Below are 26,231 nucleotides of genomic sequence, written 5' to 3'. Positions count from 1 at the left end.
GTTTGATGCGCGGCTCGGTGAGGGACCATCGTGATGTCAGACTTCAACGCAATGAATGTAGAGTAGCATATTTCTGTCATGATATTTCTATTAGTATGTTTGAACTAGGGGTCAAGATGGCCCCGAATCTCTAACCAGAGTTTAAAAAATCAAACAGTTATAACAAGATATATTTCTACAAAATAAAATTTAAAACTGACCTTCAGATTTTCAAAGAGCCATATATGGAATACTAGACCCGTCTCAAACACACATTTCTTAGTTTTTAACCAAAGCAACATTTGTGTAAAATCGTTCTAAAATCAGGCTAGCAGTGTTTGGCAATTTTTCTGAAGTGTCCACTCTATAATTTAGGGAAAAGTGACCAACAAGCCATGGCGGTTGCGTTTTTTTGTTGTTGTTGTTTTTGTGTGTGTGTGTTGGCGTGGGGGCGGGGGGGGGGGGGTGACGAGTTGTATTAATTTGTACAGTCTTAGTAGATGATCACCCAAGGAACATCGGGTCAGCAGTACAGAAATGCCGTTTGAATATTTTACTATTTTAGCTCTAACGGGAGGCCGCGCTTTTGATAAATCAGAATTCTTTGAACAATCTTGGTAGAGGGTCACCTTAAAGATATTTCGAAATTTGACTAGAGTTTTAGAAGATGACGTTTGACTTATTTTGTTTTCAATTCTGGCGGCCATGTTATGTTTTCAGCTCTGGCGGCCATGTTTTTATTTTCTAGTGTCTTTGTGTGTTTTCTTCTGACGACGAACCCTATTAATATGGAAGAACTTTATAAAGAGTTACCTAGGGAATATTGATGCAAAGTTAGGACCAGTTCAGATTTCTTGCAAGAAACTTTCTAAAGTTCACGCTGAATTCATATAGGGGAATGTGACGAGCCTTTTCATGATTAAGTTTTAAATGAATCAGAATCATTTAAACAACGTTGGAAGACAGTAACGGAGGACCATTTGTGTACGACCATTTTAGATTCGGATATATAGTTTGTAAGAAGAAAAAAAAATGAAGTTTCCACTGTTATTTTTTTTTAATTCACACTAAATACATATAGGAAAAAGTGACCACGCTCTCTGATGGTCCTGTTTTTGACGAATCAGACTAATTTGAATGATCTTGAAAGAGATTCACCAAACAATCATTTCTGTACGACCATTGTAGTATCGGGCCAACAGTTTCTGACAAGAATCTTTTTAATTTCCTCTGTAAACATTTTGGGATAAATGATCACGTTCTCTGGAAACTATGTCTTTGACAAATCGACATTATTGCAACAGTCTTAGTAGAGGGTTATGGTTAGGGTTTGCTGACTCGAAATAGTTCGATATCTTGGTAGAGTGTTTGTGTCGAAACAGCGGTTAAGGAGGAGATGAAGATCTTTCTAACCAAGCGGAACCGTTTGGACAACTTTGGAGGTGAATCTCCAAGAAACATTCAGCCTACGTTTTATTGATTGCCAACCAAACGGTTTCAGAGAAGATGCTGACAGAAGAAAAAGACGGACACCCAACGATTGAAGATGGATAACCACAGACTTGGTTAGTTATGTTTAACGCGATGACTTGTTAACATTTTATCTGATTAAGTGAAATTACTAGGAAGGTAAACACATATTATGTTTTAATTGGTCTTTTTTCCAACAATTTTGCATTGTCCAACTCTTTAAAAATAAGAACTAGGCTAGTCTTCGTTCGTGCTCCTGGCAGATATTCAAAACATTAATTTAACTGTCCATATACTGCTTTCGCCAATGACTGAACGTCTGTTTTGAAATATAACTTCAAATTTCCTTATATTGCCTCTCACACATAATCAACCGTTTGTACTTTTCGTAAATGTTCAAACTATAATCTGATTTTTTTTTATATTTATAGCATTAACCGCTCAAGCTACTTAAATATTATATATTTTGAAAATATCTAGACGAAATTTTATGACAGTTGTCAATTTAATTATAATTGCTTACATTCGATATTAATAAATGAAAAGCAGTAATCATATGTTTTTACACATTAAGTTAACTTCGTTATTTGAAAGTAATGCATGCACCTAGTTTTTCTACGCAACACCACTGGACGTACAATTATGTTCAATAAACAACCATCCATATGTTTCAAATGACAAATTATTGCATAATCAAATTTCACTCCTCTTTCATGTCCCCTTTAATTACTGCCCGAAAGATACGTCACTATGCATTATTAATCTCAAATGCACCTCCACCATCAATTATATTTTAGTCTTTCGGCGAGATATTTTGCATTAATTATCAGTATTAAAACGCATTAATGGTATTAATATCGTAAATTAAATAGCTCTTTAGATGTTTTATTGTAAGGGAAATTATAATAATATAAAGGTACCCTCACAGCGAGGTATTATTGCTAGAACGTTTACAATGAATTATCTGCAACCAAACACGCTAAACGAGGACATTCTAAAGCAAAAGAATGCAGAGAAGAAATGCTGAAAAGACCTTGACATTGATAATGTTTACTAGTTGAACTGATATTATTCTTAACCTTTTAAATAACAAGGACAATAATTTCCAAAAATAAGACGTTCACACAATTAGTCCGACATTGTTTCAATTTTTGTCACATTCCAAAATTTGCCTTTTAGGGAATGCAATATAGATCTGTTAATTTTGCATATACATTGACTTAAGCCTTTTGGGACTTTCAACAGACTGTTGTAAAGTCGCCCTAAACGGCACTTTGCTTGGTGACTAGCTGACCTAGTGGTATCAACATGGTGAGAGCGGGAACTGTGCCCAACAGAACGCAGACATAGGCCATTTGAATAAAATGCATTAAATTCCACTTGCTGTAGTTTTCACGTGGACTGGATGTTGGACAACGAAAATCCAATTTTGTAAGCTACATGTTAATTAAAGGACTTATTTTAAAATCATAATTGAAAATCAAACAAAAACAAGAGGGTCATGATGACCCTTTATCGCTTACCTGAGTAATATGAGCTACATGTTTCAAATGTCAAAGATTTTCCGATGTACAATCAAGTAACCCCTGGGGCTGGGCCAATTTTACCCCGGGGGTCATGATTTTAAAAAAGTTTGTAGAAGTCTACTAGGCAATGTTACATATCAAATATCTAAGATCTTGGCCTTCTGGTTTATTTTTAGCAAATTTATGAAGATTTCCCTATGTACAATCAAGTAACCCCTGGGGCTGGGTCAATTTGACTTGAAGGGTCAAGATTTGAAAATTTTTTGTAGAGGTCCACTAGGCAATGCTACAAGTCAAATATCTAAGCTTTAGGCCTTCTGGTTTATTTTTAGAAAATTTTGAAGATTTTTCTATGTACAATCAAGTTACCCCATGGGGCAGGGTCAATTTGACCCCGGAGGTCATAATTTGAATAAATTTTGTGGAAGTCTACTAGACAATGCTACAGGTCAAATATCTAAGATCTAGGCCTTCTGGTTTATTTTTAGAAAAATTTTGAAGATTTTCCTATGTAAAATCAAGTGACCCCTGGGGCGGAGTCAATTTTGACCCCTGGGGTCATGATTTGAACAAATTTTGTAGACGTCCACTAGGCAATGCTACACGTGAAATATCTATGCTATAGGCCTTCTGGTTTATTTTTAGAAAATCTTTGAAGATTTTCCTACGTAAAATCAAGTGACCCCTGGGGCGTAGTCAAATTTGACCCCGGGGTCATGATTTGAACAACTTTTGTAGAGGTCTACTAGGCAATGCTACATGTCAAATATCTAAGCTCTAGGCCTTCTGGTTTATCTTTTAAATATTTTTGAAGATTTTCCTATAGAAATCTATGTAAAATCAAGTGACTCCTGGGGCGGGGTCAATTTTGACCCTGGGGTCATGATTTGAATTACTTTAGTAGAGGTCCACTAGGCAATGCTACATGTCAAATATCTAAGCTCTAAGCTTCTGGTTTTTGAGAAGAAGATTTTTTAAGATTTTCCTATGTAAAATCATATGACCCCCGCCCGAGGGTCATGATTTGAACAACCTGGTAGAGGTCTACTAGGCAATGCTTCACACCAAATATCTAAGCTCTAGGGCTTCTTGTTTTTGAGAAGAAGATTTTTAAAGTTTTTCCTTTCGGTTGCCATGGCAACCAGAGTTCTGCATGAAACAATTCTTTGAACAATTTTGAACGGGGGCCACCCAAGGATCATCCCTGTGAAGTTTGGTGTAATTTTGTCCAGTGGTTTTCAAGAAGATTTTTTTAGAAATTGTTGACGGACGACGGACGACGCACGACGTACGACGTACGACGCACATCAAGCGGTCACAATAGCTCACCTTGTCACTTCGTAACAGGTGAGCTAAAACGTAAGAAGCTGTGGTTGGTTTAGTGAATTTGATTTATGTTGCTGGTAATATTATTTGTTCTAAGACGTGCTGGAATCTTCCAATAATATGAATGTTTGTGTAGACCGTTGTTATTTACCACTGACACGTTTTCATACTTACCTAATATTGTTTTAAATGTTAAAAATGATATACAAATTATATAACGTGAAACCCTTTTTACAAATATGTTACAACTGCACAGTGAATCGAAATACTTTTCAGACAAAACATATAAACACTCTGTGGTTATAATGGAAACTGATGTACGAGAAACGTCCTCTTTAATGTTTTCTAAAGACAAATTACGCTAGTTTCAATTTCTGTTTATTGGTACAAGATGTTTGTTAATTTATTACACCAGACATACAAATGAATGGCGACCTTTTGTAACAGCAAACTTTTTTGACAGGTTCTTCTTTATTTGAATGTCGCTGGGGAACCTCTGGACATTTTTTAAACCACTAAGCACTCTTATTATCACACACATCTCTTCATTCCCTAAATACATCGCTAACTGATGAAAACTTGGAGAAGAAAAATTATCAATTATTCAAAAAAGTGCAAAAAATACGAAAGGTTCAAAATTACTAAATGCTTTGATTACTTTGATGCTTAATTACTACAAGACAAACAACACACTATTGTTGCTCAACCATTTATTATCATGGAAGTGTTTTTGTTTCGAACTTCAGATATCATTAATTATTGCGCATGAATATGATGTTTATTTTCTGTCCTATTTTTCATACTGTATAGGGGAAGGAAGTAGCTAGTTGTCGTTTAATTTGTTGTCTGACCCTTCTACCATTTCATTCCAAATGTTGAAATATGTGTTTGTAATAATTATTTGTCGAAGAGCAATATACCATGATTAATTAAGGAAAACTTACCGGTCGTAAACTATCGTTACTATTTCTAGACACTGGATTATTTTCTCGCGCAGTTTTAATATCTTCGTCCTTTTCCTCAATATCTGCAAACTCTGTAAGTAGTCCGTACGAGGATTCACGTGACAATGAACTTTTGGCACCACTTCCTGAACTATCGGAAAGTTCCGAATGATTTCCTGAACTGATTCCAGAACTTGTTGTAGAGTAAGTGTATGAACTTCCGGTACTACCACGCGATCTAGTCCTACAGTAACTATTTTGTCTTGATCCTGGGAGAGTCCGAAGGAAACTGTTCTGGCGCGAGGAACCAGCAAAACTGCTCTGTCTTGTCATTGCTCCAGAAAAGCTATGCTGGCGCTTCAATATCGATGGTTGCGAGTTCGAATTCTGATTCACAGAATTTCCAAAGCCTGTGAAGCTGTTGGACCTCTGGTTGTCATTCCAGTCAACCCCATCCTCCCGGATGTTAAATGACTGGACTCGAATCAGTCGTGTCTTCTTCATGTGTTCGTTTAAAGCGTCTATAAACGCATCAACAGTGAATGTTTCAGAATCTCGTTTTTCATCGAAGTGATTTAAAAACTCTTCATCAAGCTTCTTAATTCCCTGAAAACATTCAACATATTATTGTACACACCTGATTTCTTGTACCTTCAAATTTATTCACGCTTATAAAAATACTGGATAAATGCCTTTTTGTCTGGTTCAGAATATGAACTGTTTTGTCCCTTCAATAAAACTGACCGATTTTCTAAATACCCGATCTAGACTCAAATATTAATTTTGAATCCCATAAACACAGTAAGTCAAAGTGTCAGATCATCTTTCTTCATTTATATTACTTCCTATCAATAGAATTTTTTCTATTAACAATTCCACGGATAATAAAACAGTCATCCCTTTAAATCCAACAATACAACTATTTAATAATATTCACTTGTATGGATATCCAGGCTTTCAGAATTTTGTGATTGCTCATTCAATCGTTTTAAGAAAAAACTCATTTCTCATCGTAGCTTGTTCAAATATTAATTTTTGATTCTTTATATTTTCCTGTACTCCTACTGTCTCAACGAAAGTGAAAATAATAATAATGATATAAGTTATGAATTGGAATCAATATTTAAATGCCGCCTGTCTTTCAAAATCAATGTGTGGTAAGTGGCGTCCTATTGTTACTATACAAGCTAACCAGTCATGGTAATTAACAAAAACTGTTAGGGCCAACTTTAGCTAATTTCGTGTAACATTATCCAATTGACATTGTATAATATTAACTCCAAACGAAATTTCACGAATTTAAATTGCAATGTTAAAGAAATACAAAAGCTGTTTGGAAAAGAATAAGAAGAAATATAGCAAGTTCTCCGAGCTAGGTTCCTGTCTGTATGCATTGAATTTCATTAGCGGCTTGTTCGATTGGCATTGATTTTGTAATCATCTTTTTGAAAAGGTTTTCAACATCAGTAATTTATACACGTCGTTGGCTTTTGTCTGGAGAAAATGGAACATTCAAGTCTCAATGTCGGTAGACTGTAATGCCATAAGGTGTGTTTTGTTTGAGAATACAATAATTTGTTGTCAGAATACATTATTAAAATCCATGTTCTGTCGTCTCACTTATTTTGGAAAAAATTTTGTATAGTCAGCGGGATATGATAAATTGCTCCCTTTGTGAGCAAATACTAGTATTTGCTAATACGAATCTTGTGGACTACATTTAAATTGTGTTAAGATTAAACCGTCTCAAGATGACAGTATTCTTATGTAAAGAAAAACATTCAGCTGAGACAATTCTGAATTTTCTACTGCCAAGTTCCCGCTATGTCTTTTGAAAAACATTCTATGTTTGATAACGTATACGATACGTCGCCCTTATCTTGTACTCAGCAGTATCCAATAACCCTTTTTGAAAATAAGGGAGTTTTTATGAATCCTATATTATTAAAATACGTATTTACAATCTCTAAATACTTATAAAAGCACCTGAGCCGTCAATTATTACAAGATACTGACGTGAACATGTCATACTGGATGCATGACCTCATTTGTAGCGCCATTTTTATTGTGTGTTGTCACTTTAAGAAGTTCAATTACGGAGGTATTTTCCATTTTGTGCAGGCTAATAACGAGCCAGTTTTAATGTTTTAAATACGTATGTAATAAAAATACTAGCTTTACATCGATAAATATATAAGTATTCTTTCGCTTAATAATATTGCGCTTCTAAAGTTTCGCAATATCTCCGCTACAGAACTCGTGCATATTTCTCGATCTATAACGAGTTGATGACGTTGAAATAACAAAACGTTATATCAAACAATGTCATTATAGACTGATTTATCATAATTATGCATCAACTTGAAAACGACTTGCTGCCTCTTAATTCAAGTTTGCACAGTAATCAGATATAAAGGTGCAGCTGATTTAATTGACAAATTCATCGAAAAGCAAACTAATTTACGAGCAAAGCATAATCTGACAGCATGTGTCTGATATTTCAATTATTACCTTAATTACTTCTACGCATTGATGTATCTGAATTTGCATTCTGAAGCGGTGGAACAAATAGGGAACCGATTATTGGATTCTAACTCATACCGGGATGGGACTGCAGACAAAACTGGTGAATTATGAACACAAAATTTTATGAATTCTAATTTGCTGGAAGTCGCAATGGTATAGATTTTATTTGGTTTTGACATTTTGCTTGAACTTTAAGTTACGTTTCTATACTATGAGAGACTTGGCTAACAAAGCTACCCCACAACATAGGAGAATTTAGAGAAACATAGACGCAATGCAATGCATTGTCAAAATAGTTCGGTTTATGATAACTAACAAACCATTAAATAAAGGATGATTATTGTATGGTATAAATTTTAAGTTCACAATACTGTGTGACCTGCAACCAAAAAAAATTGACACGCGGCCTACCAAATTATAAATCCAACAACATTAAAAATGTTTAAAATGCATTCGCAGCATTTGAAATCTGGCCTGGTTAACTTGGACTGTTCAGAAACAAGTGAAAATGAAATTAAACTCGCATTAGACAAATAGACAAATACCTGTTCAGATTTACGAACATGTGTCGAGGAAGAATGCTGCTGACCCATTTGTAACTGACTAGTTGTTTCCTTTTTGTCATTTTCGACACCAAGTACCGGTAGTTTTTCTTGCACTGTTTTCTGAAATATAACACCGTTAGTTTTATTTTTCTCTGAATTTAACCTTCAGGATTTAGTTTTCATAACTTCGTGATAAGTTCTTATTTATCTGGGTAGTGCGTAAGCATGAAAGGCTGATAGTGGACATCATCTGTACAATATATGTGGTTTGTTACACTTTCACGGTTTCTCTTTTAACTTACATGAATTATTTTGCGAGGGAGACAAACAGACAGAAATTAAAATATGTATTGAGGATGAAGATAACGGGAGTAGAATAACTTAAAGCTCACGATCACATTTTTATCCATCAATAAACACCCTCCGTTTTATGTATATATACAAAAGATTTATTTACCATATATATTGGATAAAAACTAATAGTCATTGTTTTAAGTGAAGGTCTTGCTCTTTTTGTCATGCCAATTTTTGTACTCTAAAATATACATTGACTGCTTATCCATTTGTCTATTCTACGTGTAACCGACGTCACATAAACGCTAACATGATATTTATATTGCTTAACTGAAACGTTTATATTATAATCACATCATGATAATCTTGAAGGCTGGACTCTCACGATAAATATAAGATAAAAACCAGTACAGCGATTTTTGTACTTTTCTTTACATTTGCATTATACGCGTACATAAAAACGTGTTTTACAGTGCATGGTTCCGTATCGGCGATTGGAATGGTATACCATTCCTTGTGGTACCTCCTGTCGAGGTATTGCCTTTCAAAAACATGTCTCCCATTTCTCCTTATGATATAAAATACGGACCATTATCCGGGTAGATTTTGAAAAAGATACGAGAAAATTTCTCAATGAAATTGAAATATGAACTTGTAAAAAATAGCGTGACACGTCGTCTTAGATCCTTTCATAAACTACAGTAATCAGGACAATTGTTTTTTTTGTTTTTTTTAATTAAAACAAGTTGAAATTACATGTTAATAAGCGTTACTATATACATTTAATATTCATATTCATATGGTTCCAAACGTATCCAAAATGTATGCTACAGAAAAGACGTAACTAACCTTTTATAAACACAGCTTCTGAATATAAAGCCTAGGCCAAGTCCAAATCGCAGATCTGTTTGAATGTAGCTATATCTATGAATTTATCCTTATTCTCTCGTATAACATTTTGAACTGTATAAAGCTTATTCTGGACATTTAAATGTGTTGTTTATATAAGAAAACATTTTTACAACATGCTTTTAATCTGTCCCGCAATGTATTTCACAAATATATTTCACAAATATATGATAAATGCCATTAGATTTCAATTAAACGCAATGAATATATAATGAAAGAGGTCAACCTTATATGGTATTTTTATTGCTATCTTTTCTATGAACATGGAAGCGTTCGCTCTGCAAATTTTTATGTATTATATTCTCTATGTATTATTAATGTATTTCAGGTCAAACAGAAAACGATGTCACTATTTTGTAAGATTTACCATGAACCTAGCGCGTACTACTTACCTTACAATAGGTTATTTAATTCAGATTTTATGAAACTACTGAGTAAAGAGAAAAACGATCTATTAAAATAAGCACATGAAATATATTTTGTGGTTTTAAAAGTAAGATTTTTAAAGCTGATAACGTTATTTTCGTCTTTCTAAATTACGAGCAACCCCCGCTTAGACGACTTATAAGCATTTTTACAAGTTTAATTGTTTTCAGTACGAGAATTGAACCAATTTAGAAAGAAGGCTCGTGTTGCAAATCTGTCCTTTTAATGTGGTATCAATTTTTACCTAAAATATACCTAGCTAATGTGCAGTACATTGATTTATTTCCTAAAATACATATTGAAGCAGACAGGCATGCACTGCATTGCAGGATAGAGATACTGTCAGATACAAATCATTAGATATGGAGCAAGTGGCATAATAGTATATGGTGTTAATGGCACTTGTTGTTCAATTCAATTTCGAGTGTGGTATGAGTTACGAAATATGCGTGCAGTGAATGAGAACAGTAATCAAAATAAAAATTCAACCTGATTAGACTGAATCAGTTCACGGGAAGTAATGTAATGTGCACCCCCCCCCCCCCCCCCCCCCCCCCCCCCCCCCCCGCTCCCTCATCCACATCATCAATCCTAAACCCCGTACCAGCTACAGCTAAACTATTAGAACCAGTTGAACTAATATTTCGAACTTTCCCGCTATTTCGAAGACATTTTCAAGTACTGTCCGGAAAACACGTGCATAAAATATCGTTTTAAGTCGAATTTCCGTTATCTCGAAGTAAACTTCTCGATTCCTGGATTTCGAGATACAGAGCTGCGACTGTATTTTTTAGAAATCCAGACTGACTTGGTAATTTGATATGGTTGGATTATTAGTTCCAGGCGTAAAATACATGTATATATCAGGAATAAATTGTGGTTGTGTAGATACCCACTGGATATTGTTTAAAGTGTGCAAAAGCTGTAGGCCTTGCACTTTTTGACAATCTAGTCCTTTTTATATAGATATGAAACTCGTGTTTTTTTGTCGGTTTTTTTTTTTTTTTTTTTTTTTTTTTTGAATTAGATTTGTATATATAGTCTATTCCCGTTTTGCTTTTTAAATTAACAAAATGCCAATTTAAAAAATCGATTCTTAGAAATGATAAGAATCAGAGAGAGGGTACTGGAATTTGTATAACTTCCCCCGCATGGTATTGAATGACTGCATATACCAAACATTGTCTCAGTTACAATACAGATTTCTAATCGAGTCAATATCCGCCGAGAATTAAACCAATATGAAAACTATTCCAGTACCCAGCGAGGCAAACATTTGAAAAGAATTTAATTTGCTGGAACAGCCTTGAATATTTTGTTGGAAAATGATCCATTAATTATTTATTAAAAATACATTATCTTTGAAGATATGTTGGTATTTAACATTCAGTCGAAAATATGGGTCGGTTAATACCTCAACCATTGGCTTAATAGTTTGACTGGAATGACAAGACCTTGGATAAATAATTCTGCAAATAAGCATGGATCTAACGCGTATTTAATAATAATAACAAGAGCACCGCAATGCGGAACAATATACGCCCGAAGGTATGACCTTTGACTCCTAAGTGTGACCTTGACCTTAAAGCGAGTCATCCGAAACATGCGCTCTGCACGTCGTCTCGATGTGGTGAACATTGTGCCAGCAGTTCAAGAGTTACAGAGCGGCCGCGAAACAAACTCATATGACTTTTGACCCCTAAGTGTGACCTTGACCTTGAAGTGAGTCATGTGGTGAAACATTTGTTTCAAGTTTCTTCGAAATCCTTTAAGGGGTTTAAGGGTTACAGAGCGGGCACTATATTGCTAACGGACGGACGGACAGACGGACACAGGCGTCATAACATAATACGTCCCTTTGGGCGTATGAAAAAGAAATCCTTTAAAAGTAGCTTAATCTCAAACGCATAAGAACCTTTAGCCGCAAAGAGCGCAACCAAGAAAAACAATAGCAGACGCTTTTCGATTACGTCTGTTTACGGGAAGAAATGTAATGTTCCCCTGGCACCGACTTAAGCGAAACTATGTGACATTGAATAGACTCCATGATCATGAAGGACCAGAAATAATAACAACATGGAGTCCACGTGCTGGAGTCCACGTGCGGGACAATTTGTACGACCGCCACATAGTACTGACAAACTGTCGATATGAGTATTAACCCAAACTCCAAATATCTTTATTTCAGAAAACAACATATATCACAGATATGATAAGTCATTACAAACTAATTACCTATAAGAAATAATCAACGTACTTTCATAAAACTATCTTAGTCAAATGCTCGATTTCCTAAGTCTAATCCTTATCTTATTCTTAAATGAATATATAAAATAAGAGGAATGTAGATTGTTAAATGCGTCAACAAGTGTTTTACTTAACAGATTTAAATAAATGGCATATGAAAGCAATCCATAAAGTTTTCTATTATGTTCCTTAGATTAAAGGTGCAAATATTAATTTATTAAAGCCCAGCTAACAACTTCCACGGGAGTCTGGATTTGTATGTTTCTTTGTACAGTATATTATAGATATATGTAGCATTGTTTCACATCCCTACTTCCTATTGTTTTAGAATTGTTGGGTGTCATAAATTCAATGTTTTCGCAAATGAGTTGATTTTAAAGCAGTAAAATTAGACATCACGAGCTTTTTCTAAAGGACTGTTTTTATAATATGGAACAGTTTTTGAAATACTTCATTGAAATTTAACGGCAATAAATCAAATTTAACAGTACAATCATTTTTTTATCTGTACGCCCAGTGGAGGTAGGTGTTTTACACAATACAAGTTTGTAGCGTCAGCAGAGTCTTATTAATAAATTTGACATAAAATCATTAAATATTCCATTTTATCAATGCAACTGAGAGAGGGTCATCTTCCCCCGCAAAATATTAATTTACTGCAAATATCAAACAATGTCTCGTTTACAATTAACTGAGTCGGCGATGATGAATCTGTATCGGCTAATCTAAACTTTGAATAGGAAATTTCCGTTTCTAGTTTTGAATATTTTTTTGTCTATGCAGACCGGGAAATCACATCAATTCGTATTGACCTCATGGTATTTCACATTTAATTTTACATTTAATCACTGAAATGACTGTCGTGTAAATACAGGTCACCTAATAATCGAATATATGGCTTAATCTTTTGACCGAAATGTCAATAAACAGAACGGCGACAGGTCAATAATAGATACAATTGTATAGACAGAGCAAATATTAATAACAGTTATAAGTAAACAATGACTTTGACCTCATAACACCAAATACAAAGCATTAAATTAAATTTTAAAATTGTATAAAAAAAGATTATAACAGGTAGGTCGCGACTTTATGAAATAGATGAGTATGTCTATGGCAGTTAGATACGTGATACATATCTGACGAGTATTGTATATGTTATTAGACTGCTGAATTTCCGTTTATGGACTTAAGCATTTTGTTAAATAAAAATCTGTATCTAAGTTGCTCGCTACACGTAAATATACATGTTTTATTTGATATTAAGATTTTACAAGTACATATTGCAAAGACACATTAGACGCTTGTCTTACATGTTTGTATATCCGTAAAAGTATGAACTATCAGCGTGTCATAAAAACATATATTCCTTATATAAATGACTGATCCATTTTCTGTGCTAATGACCTGACTACAGTCAAAATTTATGGTCTAAAGTCAGGACTTGAAGAAAATAAAAATGACAATCTATTTCTGGGTCAGGTAATAAAACCCTGTTCGGGTCGTCATAGGAAAGGCCATTCATCTTGGTGGTTTTACTAAGGTGTTCGCCTATCTTTTTATTCGGAGGGACGACGAGGGTCTTCCTCCGCCAATCAAGCTCCAACGTCGTCATATGACCAATATTATCATGGTGGGTGTTACTTATAAACCAACAAAACTGCATTACGGGTATTATGTTCACTGCAAAATGCGATTTCACGCATGCAAAATTTCATTCATAAAAATTGTTTTTTAACGGTATCGATAACCTTATGCCTATATCTAGAACTATAAATAGTAACATATTGACACCAAATACTTTTGACTTTTGACGTTTAGTCACCAAACATGCAATAAAGATAGATAAATAGACAGATAAAGACCTTCTTTACAAAGAAATCAGGTCATGATCAAAGTGAATGCCTATGATAAGGCTGGTACGATATTATATATATATAGGGGCCAATACAGAGCCCGAGAATTGTGGCGGTACGTAGTCGCATTTATTTCTCAGCAGATGCAAACTGCAAACTTGTGCAAAGTAAACAGACACAAGTTTGTCAACTTTTGAAAAGAAAGGTCTTCAATTCAGGTATTTCATTTATATACTTTTCTTTAGAAGAGTATATTACTGAAGGTTTTTTGACATACAAGGGGCTCCATATTTTGGCAAAAAATGATTTTTCTTTAAAATTGGAGTTTGGTCAAGTTATGAACTTTAGAACAAGAGTTTTGTTTCTGATCTATCTTTTAAAAAAAAATTGTTTAATCAAGAAAAAAGCATGTCAGAGTCGGGAATCGATTTCGGGTTGCTTCGGCAATACAAACTAGCCTACTTTGTGGATCAAAGCAGCAATAATTTCCTGATATCTTAAAATTTTCAGTTTTCATTGTTGCCCAGTCCCTTTAAGATTCTCAAACAAATAATTAATTGTGATGGCTATCTGAAACAGTGGCCAAAATTGCCTTTTTAGTCGTTATATTTTTCTTTTGTGTTCAGGTTGTTGACGATTCATTTCGCCCAACAGGCCTCCAGATGCCTTGACGAGAATCGTTGAAAACAAAACGAAAAGAAACATTCCATGCGTAATTTGAAAAATTGTCTCTCAGATGGTCGCATTACTGATTGGGCAAGGATAGTTTATTAAAGCCCTTGGTGAAACTTCTTTACTTTCAGGAACCTACATTTTATTGGAACAATTACAGATGATGCCAACCATAATTTGACTGGGTGAACCTAAGATCGGTATTAAAAAGGCAACAGATAGCGTATCACCAACTCAAATACGACATGTAATTTAATATTCCCGACAAACTGATCAGTAACAGAACACATGAAACATTCCTAATAAGTCAGCTTAACATGCACTGCTCAGATATGATACGTATAATTTTAAAGAATATTCTAATCGTGACGGTATATGTTACTTTGAAGACTTCTATAATAGCACGACTATAAGTGGGCTTAGTTAAGTTGAAGGTTAAAAAATACCTTTGTAAATGTAGATTGTTTCTGTGCATGTTCTATTACAGATTGTATGAGAATTGCTTCTCTCTTTCTGTATTCTCTGAGCAGGTCACCCACCACAGACACAGTGAGGGTTTTCCATAACAAACGAAAGGCTTCTATCAGCTCGGCAAATAGAAGAATGTCTTCTTCCTGCAATGCGGAATGCAACATATTAAAAGGTAAGATTATTACTCATTAATCGTCTTTTATTGAGATCATACTCCTTTTTATTTTTTGCTTCAAGATTTTATACAGTAGAGACGCGTGTCTGCATTAATAATTAATTATAATGTAAATTTCAAACTGTCGAGTGAGGTTTCCAATTGGAAATTATTATGCATGCTCCGGCAGAATGTTTTATGCAGGATGGCTTAGGAGACTTTGTCCTTTTTCATGTGAGACTATAATAACAGGCAAAGTATAAGTGGGACTTCTGCCTATGAAGTCATTATAACTAAACATTAAAACAACTGATTTTAAAGGCATTGGTCATATTACAAAATAACCCTGTTGAAAAGACCACAAAAGGATTTCAGGGGAAAAGGTTGCAACAGTGAGGTTAAATGTTATCTCTGGTAAATGACACAAGACAGTCAAGTCAGTCTTGTTATGTTAATAAAAAATGTATTACACATGTAAAAGACTCCTGAGAGTTAAATAAATTAGTAAATTTTATCTAATTCTTACGTAAAATAAAGACAGGGTTACAACAGATTAAAGTATGTACAACACTGAAAGCCTTTGTACAAACATCAAATATCACCTAGTACATTTGCTCTTCTAAATATAGAATAAAAGTCAATTTCCAGGTCAATGAAAACTATTATAGATTCCAGTATATTATGACTAACTGAAAATGTATATATGAATATGAGTGTTTTAGATAGCAATGATAGAAAATGAAACATTTACCCGGACTGATAAGTGAGGTATGAATGGATAAGACCTTTAAACAAGATGAAAAATAAACCATCTTATGATCCCGCAAAAGCAAAATGATTAAAAGTTGGTTGGCCCTTTACTCATCCGACGTAAACGGATCTGATAATTAATCTTCCTTTTTTTGTTTTCTTATATCAGATGTTTGTCTGCTTTCTTTGAAAATTAGCATATTGGTATCTTGAATCACCTAGTTAAGTACCTAAAATCATTGCTAAAAGATTTTTTCTTAAATTTCTTCTTTCTTTTTGGAATTTCATGACACAACAGTCTTTTCACTGAATGAATGCCTTTAATACATCTGTCACTTTTTTCTAGTACATTTAGAATAATCCTTTTAGGATGTAGGGACACTTAGCTTGTAAACGTTTAGCTAGTTTCCTGGGAGAAAGTATTCAAGTTTAAGGATAACAGACTTACTTACTTCAATACTATGTACTTCCGTTTCTTCCGTTTCTGAATCTATTCCAGACTCATTCTGAGATTTTCTATTACATGCGTCTGGTGACGATTCAGGGGAAACAACTCCTGTAGTTATTTCAGCATTGTTCAACTTTGTTACCGGAACTGCTTTGGGTTTGTTTCTTATATTATGGTGTCTAGAGTTTGTTCCCTTAGACTTTCCAACTGGGGGAAGTTCAGATATTGTTTCTGTTCCGTTTGATGATTCACAGTTACCACTGTTCAGTTTCCGTAACTTTCTTGCACTAACTGGTCTACGTGGAAGCAAAGCACGACCTTCAGATAAAGTTTCTCGAGCAGTATAATGGTCTGGTCGCGGACTGTCAAATGAACCGCGTAGTTTCCCAGCTTCCTGTACTTTCTGCAGTTTTTCGATTGTCTTTAAATGTTCAGCCAGAAGAATGGCAATATCTTGCCTTTGTAATGTTTTACCCTTGGCGGCAAGTCTTTGAGCAAGAACCCTTTCAGATGTCTCTATAATCTGTATAGAAGAATGACTTATAAATGTCTTATTTTTAACCCTTGTTCTTACACTTGTGTCAGTAACCTAAATTATGAATCATTATGCGAATTGATCTAAAAGAAAATTGTCTCTTCAGATATAAAGAAGAAAATGTTCAACATTTGCTTCTTTATATTAAAACAATATTTAAAGTGGGATAAAGCAGCCTTGATTTTATATGCAGACCATAAAATATGGGTGAAATTATAGTTAAGGTTTCCATGTGCTGCCATAAAGCCATAATAACTGTTTCAGAAAGTTTTTGATACTAAACCCCGGTATCATCCTTTTTGGATCAACAATTTGATTTTTTAAGTAAGATGCATTTCACCAAGAATGAGGATGATATAACACGTACGGTACTTTTGATACAACAAATGAAAAATATCCAGTATATATATCCAGACAGGTTGCATGTCTCATTGTTACACTAAACAACATTTAAGGAAACTGTTGTCCCGAGCTGTAGAACAAACAAAATGTACACGTTCTTTATTCAAAAATGGAGGTTTTGTATAAGGCATATTATTTTGATAAGATTTTACTGATTTATTGTAGAATGCGTTTACTAAAAAGGTACATCGCGGAAGGCAATGAAACTACACGTATCTTTTTTGACATTTGCTCAGTTTATCGGATATTTCTGCTTTTTTTCTGCAATTGAAATTATTTGTCTTCTGAAATTAATTTTAGCAGAGTCCTCCGTCGCTTTAAATAGCCAGAAGATTTGAAATTCTGAATAAATAAATGTTACATATTTTGAAAAAAAATTCAAACCTCCTCATCCTCTGTACGCAAACGAATTTGTACTTTCCACTCTTCCTCAGAAAATATGTCTGTCTGTTCACCCTGCAATTAATGTACAATATTATTCCATCGTTTGGCGAGTGTGTGTTTCAGTAACAATGCAGTAGCTGAAATATGCCGCCACTGACAATGGTATTTTCTGCTACATGTTACAAATGACAACACAAATTTAAATATTTCCCTTACATCAATATTAGTATGTCCACTGCCATCAGTGGTGATATAACGCTACTTATTTCACCTACCTGAGTGCTCGAGAAGTCTCGGGTTTATTCCCGGCTTCCAAGTAGGGTATCCATCGATCATGAAGTACTTGTAAAGATAAAACCTTTGATTAGTTCGCTCCTTCTAGGGACATCGATAATTTAAACAAATAAAGATTATCGCAAGTCCATTTCAAGTATTGTTTCAACGATACGGCATAATTGGGACCGGACAGGAACACATAGATACAAACATTTCATCTTAGCGATGAACTGGCTAATCAGGGTGGCACGCAGACCACATGGGTTGAAATGAAAGTTGAAACGCATCTATCTCCACAAAACGATGATTGAACACCTACCGCCTGTCAGCAAATTAATGAGAAAGTATCAACCATTTGTTCCCACATGATGAACAATATTCAACTAAATTTCATATTTCATCACATTTTATCATATTTGCTGTAAATCTGTTTAGATACGAAAAAAGCACACTTTTGTTCTTCAACATAAATAAAACATCCCTTTCAACATCTTTATTTCACTATAAAGTCGCCCGCGACTACATTCCGTCATATTTTATTACACAATAACAACCAAAAAGAGAAATTCTGACGACTTTTAGAACAAACTTCAATTATGGCAATTATTTCTCGATATTAGACCAATCAGCTTCCCCCCTGGAAGTCTATTATTAAGGAAATAACTGACGTTATGTCTGAATGAACTCCTATTTCATGGATTTTTTTCATTATGATTTCAATTCTTTGTTTGTATTACAAGCAATAACCGTCATAAGCAACCGTTGTTACAGTTTATCATGAAAAGTGTATGCGTACTGTGATACCCTACCGATATCAAATTACCTTTAATTGATTTTGCTTACTTGCAGAATTTTGTTCCTTCCTCGCGATGTCTTTGATAGACACGTATACTTTTTCATGTACTCATCAAACTATTAAACAGATAATTTGCAGATAGTATATCATTTATCAGAATAATGGTAATATAGAAGTACTACTTCAGATACCATTATATTAGGCGCAACTGAAATTTAGGATAAGCCACTAGTATAGGTAACAACATGAAATAGCCACTGTCACGATATACTGTTTCGTGGAAGTGTGTATCTTACTGTGCCGATTTACGGAAACAGTGGAAATGATAAAGTCAACTTTCAACAAATTCATAAAAGTACTTAATTTTATTGTTACATAAATTATACGCTTGTAGACTCTTGTATTTGCTTTATTTTGATATTTCGTTTGAATACAGAAAATATTATGTTGACAGAAGTAAATGTAGAGACACTCATTTTCACTACCTCAAGAACAGTGGTTAGTGGCTGTTGTTAATTCGCAGACATGCCTCAACCTCTACCTACAATGTATATTTTTTTCTTGTTGGATATGAAGTTGTTGTTTTGTTGGATTTTTTTTATTTATTTTTTTTTTTTTTTGTACGGAGAAGGGGTGTTGATCAAATATTTGGGAAGTACTAAGTATGTAAGAAAAGAAATTAAGCAGACGATGTATGTATTTTTTATTTATTTTATAAACTACTTTTCCATAAATTCTTCAAAACATATAACTGATTTTGAAATGTATGTTAAATAGTAACCGTCGGCTCCTATAGTCTGTAACTGATTGCTTATATGTCGATTTTGGCTTAATATGCTTTTTCCCTGATTACAATCACGTGTCAGAATTTAGCTCATAACTTTATCGTAGGTAACAGCGCAGATTCATTTTAAATTCATTTATTACCAACAATACTATATCTGGGAAAAGACGTCAAAAATATCTTCATTGTAATGGTTACTAATTTCCGAATATATTAACCGTATTTGTACGTGATTTGATCCAGAATCAATAATTATCTAGGAGATATTTTTTCTAAGGTGATAGGTGTTTGTAATTTTCTCAGAGGATTGCACGCTGGACTATGAAATACATGTACTTACTTGTCATACGACCATGGTGGCGAATTGTGTTACTTTCGAACATTATAACTGTAAATTACATAAAAAATGTTTTCGGTCAGTAAAAATTGTTGTCGATTATGCATTATTTGACCTACTTTATATCATATAGTGACCATTTTGGATATGACAAAGGATCAATATACCTAGATGACAGTTTTCTTTCACGTAATTGGAAGTCTGTAACTTTTGTTCAAACAATTGTCTCACTGGACAAGTAATATTTACTTGTTTCACGATTGTATCAATCTGATATACCATATATGAAAAATAACAAATGTTTATCAGTCATATCACACATTAACTGATTTGGTTTATCCGGTTAATTGTTTCCTCGCGCTCTGACACACTAGCATATTTTATGTACTTGCCATACTATAACAAGTGTCATGATGACCCTTTATCACTCATCATTTTTTTAAGCTCTGTTGGTCATGTTTTTGATATATTCGAATAACTGATCATTCTTTATAGATGGTTTCACAAAGAATACGTCTGGGAATCTTTTTATAATAGAACCATCTTTATTAAGAAGAGATACCGTGTAAAAAACCTGTAACTCGGGCGGTCATGAATACAATTTGAACAATCTTCATAAAGGATCAACCAAGGAACAGTAGTGTATAATTGTTCTAAACTTAAACAACCAGTTTAAAGTTTCCACTATATACATATAGGAAAGAGTGAGCAGTCCTCCAGTGGTCATGCTTTAGGCAAATCAGAATAATTGGAACATTCTTCTTAAAACGTTTAAACTATTTAGGAAAATGTGACCATGCCCCGAGTGGTGGTCATGTTTCGGCAAATGTAATAATTTGAAAAAAAATGATAGGGGATCATCCAAGGAACATTTCTGTGAAATGAGGAGATCACGTTTCAAGATTTTTAGTGTTAGTTTTGGAGGCCATATACGCAACCATATGAAACCTGATGAGAAGAGAGTAACCCAAAAAACATCAATGACAAATTTCATCGCTTTTAGAGGAGATGTCGTTTGAAAAAAAAATGTTAATGGACCACGGACGGACGGACATCGGACGGTGAGTGGTCATAAATGCTCACCTTGAACATATTGTTTCCTGGTGAACTAAGATGCCATTTTTAGATAGTTTACACTTTATGATAATAATAAGCACTATTTTAGATACCCGGTGACTACATAAGTCGCAACAGAAAATTTAAGGTAAGCCTCTAGAACATGTTAAACATGAAATACAGTTTCATAGAAGTGTATTTCAGTGCTTGACGAGCTCCAGAAGCATTGCACCTTTTAAAAGTATTTTGCCATAGTTTGGGAGATATCTTGTAGACCACTTATATCTCTTTTGTTTACAAAAGATGCCGCGGCAGACAACAACACACTGAAACCACATTACCGTACGTCTGTATTCCTTTAAACAAAATGTTTCGGCATATCAACTCTTTTAAGCCATATATTCCGTCTAAATTCTTATTATTTTCATCAAGCGTAATTAAAGCGTTTTAATTCCATCTACATTTTCAGGAAAAGTTATAGGTGTTACTGATTCAAGCATATATTACTTGCTTTTATATTTGGATTTAGCTCGGGATCAATAATTACCTGTATTTAGAAGGTAATACTATACGTAAGTGAAACGCTTTTGCAATTTTGTTTAGACAATCATCTGGCTGGACATGAAATATTTGTCCTTGTTTAAAGATTCTGACAGCTAAATATATCACTTTAAGAATATAACAACCACGCAAAATAAAAGATACTGGTCGTAAGATATTATAAATTCATACTGTTTGAAGCAAGTCGGCCTTTTTTATGGATTTTTATCGAAACACTGTATCAGTTTTGATTAAATTGTCACTTAAATCTGTGCACGATACAATCGTGACACCCGTGAAAATTTACGTGGTTAAGATTTAAATGAATTTGTGAACGCTGTGCAAAGCTCAATCATCATTTCATTGAAGTCTTTACTAGAAGGACAGCTCTTTCTTTTGTAATTGGCTATACTTTGGTAAAAGAAGCATAAGTAACGTACCTTGACCTCTAGTCTTGGTGTAGATTGTTGGCACATGTAGCCCATTGCCATAGCAACAAGCTGGTAACGTAAACCTTTCATGACGTTTTCATAATCCGCCGGGGTACAATGGCTAAGTGATTTTAACCTCTCAACCGCTTGCGTAACGAATGTCACTAAATCTTCTAAATTCTGAAAATTAGTTTTTCAAAAATAACTATAACTATTATAGCGTTGTTATATGAAATGTTTAAATAAGTTCTCTCTCAAGTATTTGAAATGATTTGCGCTGTAAGTCCTTTGTCCTAAAACATAAAGAAAGAAAGGATAGATTATATTATTTAACATAAAACTTAATAAGAAATTATAATAAGAATTAATTGTAAAAATAATGACTCATTCTGAGATATAACGCAAAAAAAATCTTTCTACAAATGTTAAAATTACTACAATGATATGAAACACACAGACCTGCAAACCCAGTATACAATGTATAACAAAAAAGTCATGAATGAATAACAAATAGAGTGTTAATATATGAACTTGTATTAAGATAGAGAGAAGACACTGCAAGCTTATATGGGAAAACAATTGTGAAATATACAAGGTACAATCAGGAAAATAAAGAACTGCACATAGTTTCGTAAATATAAAGAATAATTTATGCCATATAATACAGAACGTAATTCTATCTCCTCAGTGTTATGTTCACGATTATGCAGAATATTACATAACTAAACGTGATTCTCCTTACAATAGTAGTACACATATAGAAGTATGTTTTTCATTTAATCGCCTGTTCATTACTTTGCCACAAATATAGAATTATAGATTAAAACGTAAAGTTATATTGTGTTACATGTATGAAAATATGACATTTCATACCCGTCCAGTTCATCCAGTGACATACCACGAAATATAGATCAAAACCTAACCATACTCTCCTGCTGTTAAAAAGCTAAACAGATACGGTGAATAAAAACTATAATGTTTCTAAAGACCACGCGCAGAAGGAGAAATGCACCAAGCTACATGATATATAAAGATTTAAGTTTCATATATCAGCCAGTATGTGCAGTATACTGCACTAACAAAACGTTTAGTCTAAGTCACCATAATTTAATAACAGAGCTAATAAAATCCCAGCGTGATATCAGAGGGCAAGAAAATGTTTCGTATAAGGCTACTGAATTTAATTAAAAGTGATAGACTGAAAACAAAAGACTCAAACTCATTTGTGATCATCACCATTGTTTCTAATGATACCTGCAGTGCCATAGCCTGGCTTCGAACCCGCCAAAGTTTATCAACTTTGTCAAACTCGTGGGATGTCAATATCACCCACAATGTTTTGTTCTCCTGTCGGTCTCTTGATATGCTATCAACCATCTAGCAGAAAATATTTCAAACTATTATTACTGAAATGTTTTGCTTAACTCAAACTATTTTCTACGGTGGCCATTCGGTTTTAACAACCCTCTAACGGAATACGATACGAATAGGGAATATTTATTTGTTTCAAAATATCTTTCACCAACTTAACACCAGTGCATGCAATAGCTTCACTAATGGCACAGCCTCTAGTTAATATGTAAAATATGGTGTTTACGAAGACAAAGATATTTTGATCTTTAATACATGTACAACAAACAAAGTTATTTTCCATTTTACGTGTTTTCAATGGAAAATTACGTGTTTTCAATGGAAAACATGATAACATTTAAATAACTGTTACGTTCAATACTTTCTCTGGCCAAAGACTTTTCAGTAATTACGTAACGTTAAATCGTGTATGAAAAATATTGCTCCACCGGAATGACACTGATAAATGTATTTTTCAAAGTTCGTGCTAATGTTTTACCTTATCACAAAATATATCTCATTAATAACAAAAGTAAATCGAACATTTATACTAATAAATATTCTATGACATGTTATGCATTTTCTATTTGAAAGACCACCTTTCCTATCACTCCTATTAAAAATCCAATAGTTATAGAAATAAAAATAAAGCTACATTTAAGTCAACGATAGTTGTCGTAAAACTCCTAAATTGATTGGCTTTGTTTGCAATAGTCTGAAACGGAGAACCTAGTTTCCATTGATTCATTCACAGAGACAGAGGCAATTACGTTCATGTTTATTACTATTGAATGTTTGTTTGTATTGTCAATGCTATATTCTTCTGACGATTGGCAAACTACATAGAACTTCTATGAAAATAACTATATTGACATCTATAGCGCCGAGACATTTAGGCATCAATGCATGCAATTATTTTCTTGGTTTGAATTTTCTTACTTCAGTACTATTTAAACCACAAACTTGCACTGTAAGAGTGAATAAGGATTGGGCAGCATGCATAAAATATTTTCTAGTTTTCTTCAGTACCACGTTTGCAACGTAACTGCACCGGAAGTGTGAAACTGGGCTGGGCAGCATGCATAAAGTATTTCTAGTTTCTCACCAGTGGTGTTCCACAGCCATTATAAGCAAAATTCCCGAACCATACACGACATATTTGGTATTTTACATACAATGACTGGCCTCCGGCTATGAGTAAGAACGCTATATATTTACAATACTTAGAAATTACTCGATACCAGTTAAGTTACTATAGTGCAGTTACTGTTGTTTGTCGTTGATTTTAATTTCACCAATGAAAATACAAAGCTCCACAAATAGATGGAACCAACAGTGATAATGCTGAGCATGATTCCAATGTATTAGTCAGACAGAATATTGTAAACAATTTCTTTTACAATTGAAGCAATTAAACTTCACGTGTGATATGACTGGTGCACGCTTTTAGACAGAAGATAACTGGTATCGAGTTTTTGACGTTTTAACGTTTGTTATTGCCAGCTTTCTTCACGCATATTTTAGATATTTTCCTTCATGGTTTTGGTTCTGATTAAACGCGACGGTGAAAATCGTACTGTCCTTATTGAGAAAATCGTATATATTTATAAATTTTGATATTGACGCCCGCCAAAAGGTCTATGCTATTACAGAAATGGCATCAAACATCCAAATGAGAGAGAGACCATATTACCTTTAAAAATACAATAATGCAGGTCGATTCTTTTCATTTAAAAGTTAGTTTCGTCTGTGTTTGAAATACACTGGTTATACGAGATGTATCAACTTATATTTCTTCAGCTATATGAGACACATGCATGAGGATATATTTTAGTTTTGCACTTTTGTTCGTCCTTGGGTAACTTTCATCCGAAAAATGAAGTTGTATTCGTGAAATATGTGACATCTCAGAGAGCACAGCGGACTCAGTATTCATATAGGAGAATGAAAAAAGAAATGGTACAACATTTCTTTGAAAATGGATACCAAACAGTCGTAACAAAATTATTTTACAGTGCAACAGATATGGTATAGTGGAATTCAAACAAACAAATGGAAAGTTCGTGGAGGCTGTCGGATACGGGGAAAATTTGTTATTTCTGATAAGGTTATGAACTACTTTGGTGGAACCTATAGCATAGGTGGTTGTGCTATATCAAAAAATGTGACAAATGATTGTGTGGAACTTATGAACTTTAAGTTTTATTCTTTTGCTGCAAGAGATACTCTTATTGCTATGAATGGAGTTTCGATGAAATACTTTGATTCAAACTGTCCATAAATTCAGTCGAATTCTAATTTCTATATAGAAAAACAGTTTAATAAAATTTAAACGTTTAAAGGATGGTTTATTGATAAACCTTCGCCTAATACATGTATTTGATGTTTCATCAATGCATCTCATGCAGCCAAAACCAACATTGGACTGTCATGAATACATATATCGTATCTCCAAGGAATGGATTCTACAAAAATATTTACATCCTCTATGGTATACTGGGAACTCTAACTAAACGGCTTTACCAGCGCTCTATAAATACGCTAAAATGACAAATAATGATCAAAGGGTACATAAAGAAACAATTAAGCCAACTTTGCCGTCTTCGTCTAAGCATCGCAGAATTAACACTGTAATGGAACATGCATGTGTGCTTGTAATGTGTTAAAATATAAGTTGAACCTCTCGTCTTAATGTTATTATAAATATATCTCGGAGTTTTTATGCCAAACATAGAAAAAAAAAACTATTCATGTATATTATGTTGATGTAATAATTCCCCATCTGAAGCATCGCTGT

The 26,231-nt window shown here is 33.9% G+C and overlaps 1 protein-coding gene across 5 annotated transcripts in view; it reads right to left on the bottom strand.

Annotated features, from left to right (window-relative positions):
• Nucleotides 1-26,231, bottom strand: part of LOC123530427 (uncharacterized) — a 69,428-nt gene that overhangs the window by 21,332 nt on the left and 21,865 nt on the right. For 3 of the 5 annotated variants that reach the window (XM_053521535.1, XM_053521533.1, XM_053521534.1), the window contains exons 3-9: nt 23,339-23,461; nt 22,094-22,264; nt 17,865-17,936; nt 16,548-17,066; nt 15,167-15,334; nt 8,317-8,436; nt 5,246-5,851 (exon numbers count right to left, since the gene is read on the bottom strand). In XM_053521535.1, coding sequence (XP_053377510.1) covers nt 5,246-5,851; nt 8,317-8,436; nt 15,167-15,334; nt 16,548-17,066; nt 17,865-17,936; nt 22,094-22,264; nt 23,339-23,461 — 1,779 coding nt within the window. The remainder of the gene's footprint in view (nt 1-5,245; nt 5,852-8,316; nt 8,437-15,166; nt 15,335-16,547; nt 17,067-17,864; nt 17,937-22,093; nt 22,265-23,338; nt 23,462-26,231) is intronic. The other 2 variants (XM_053521536.1, XM_053521537.1) reach the window with 1 other exon arrangement.

The sequence above is a fragment of the Mercenaria mercenaria genome, chromosome 13 (assembly GCF_021730395.1).
Source record: "Mercenaria mercenaria strain notata chromosome 13, MADL_Memer_1, whole genome shotgun sequence".
Lineage (NCBI taxonomy): Eukaryota > Metazoa > Mollusca > Bivalvia > Venerida > Veneridae > Mercenaria > Mercenaria mercenaria.
This window is presented reverse-complemented; position numbering and strand designations above follow the sequence as displayed.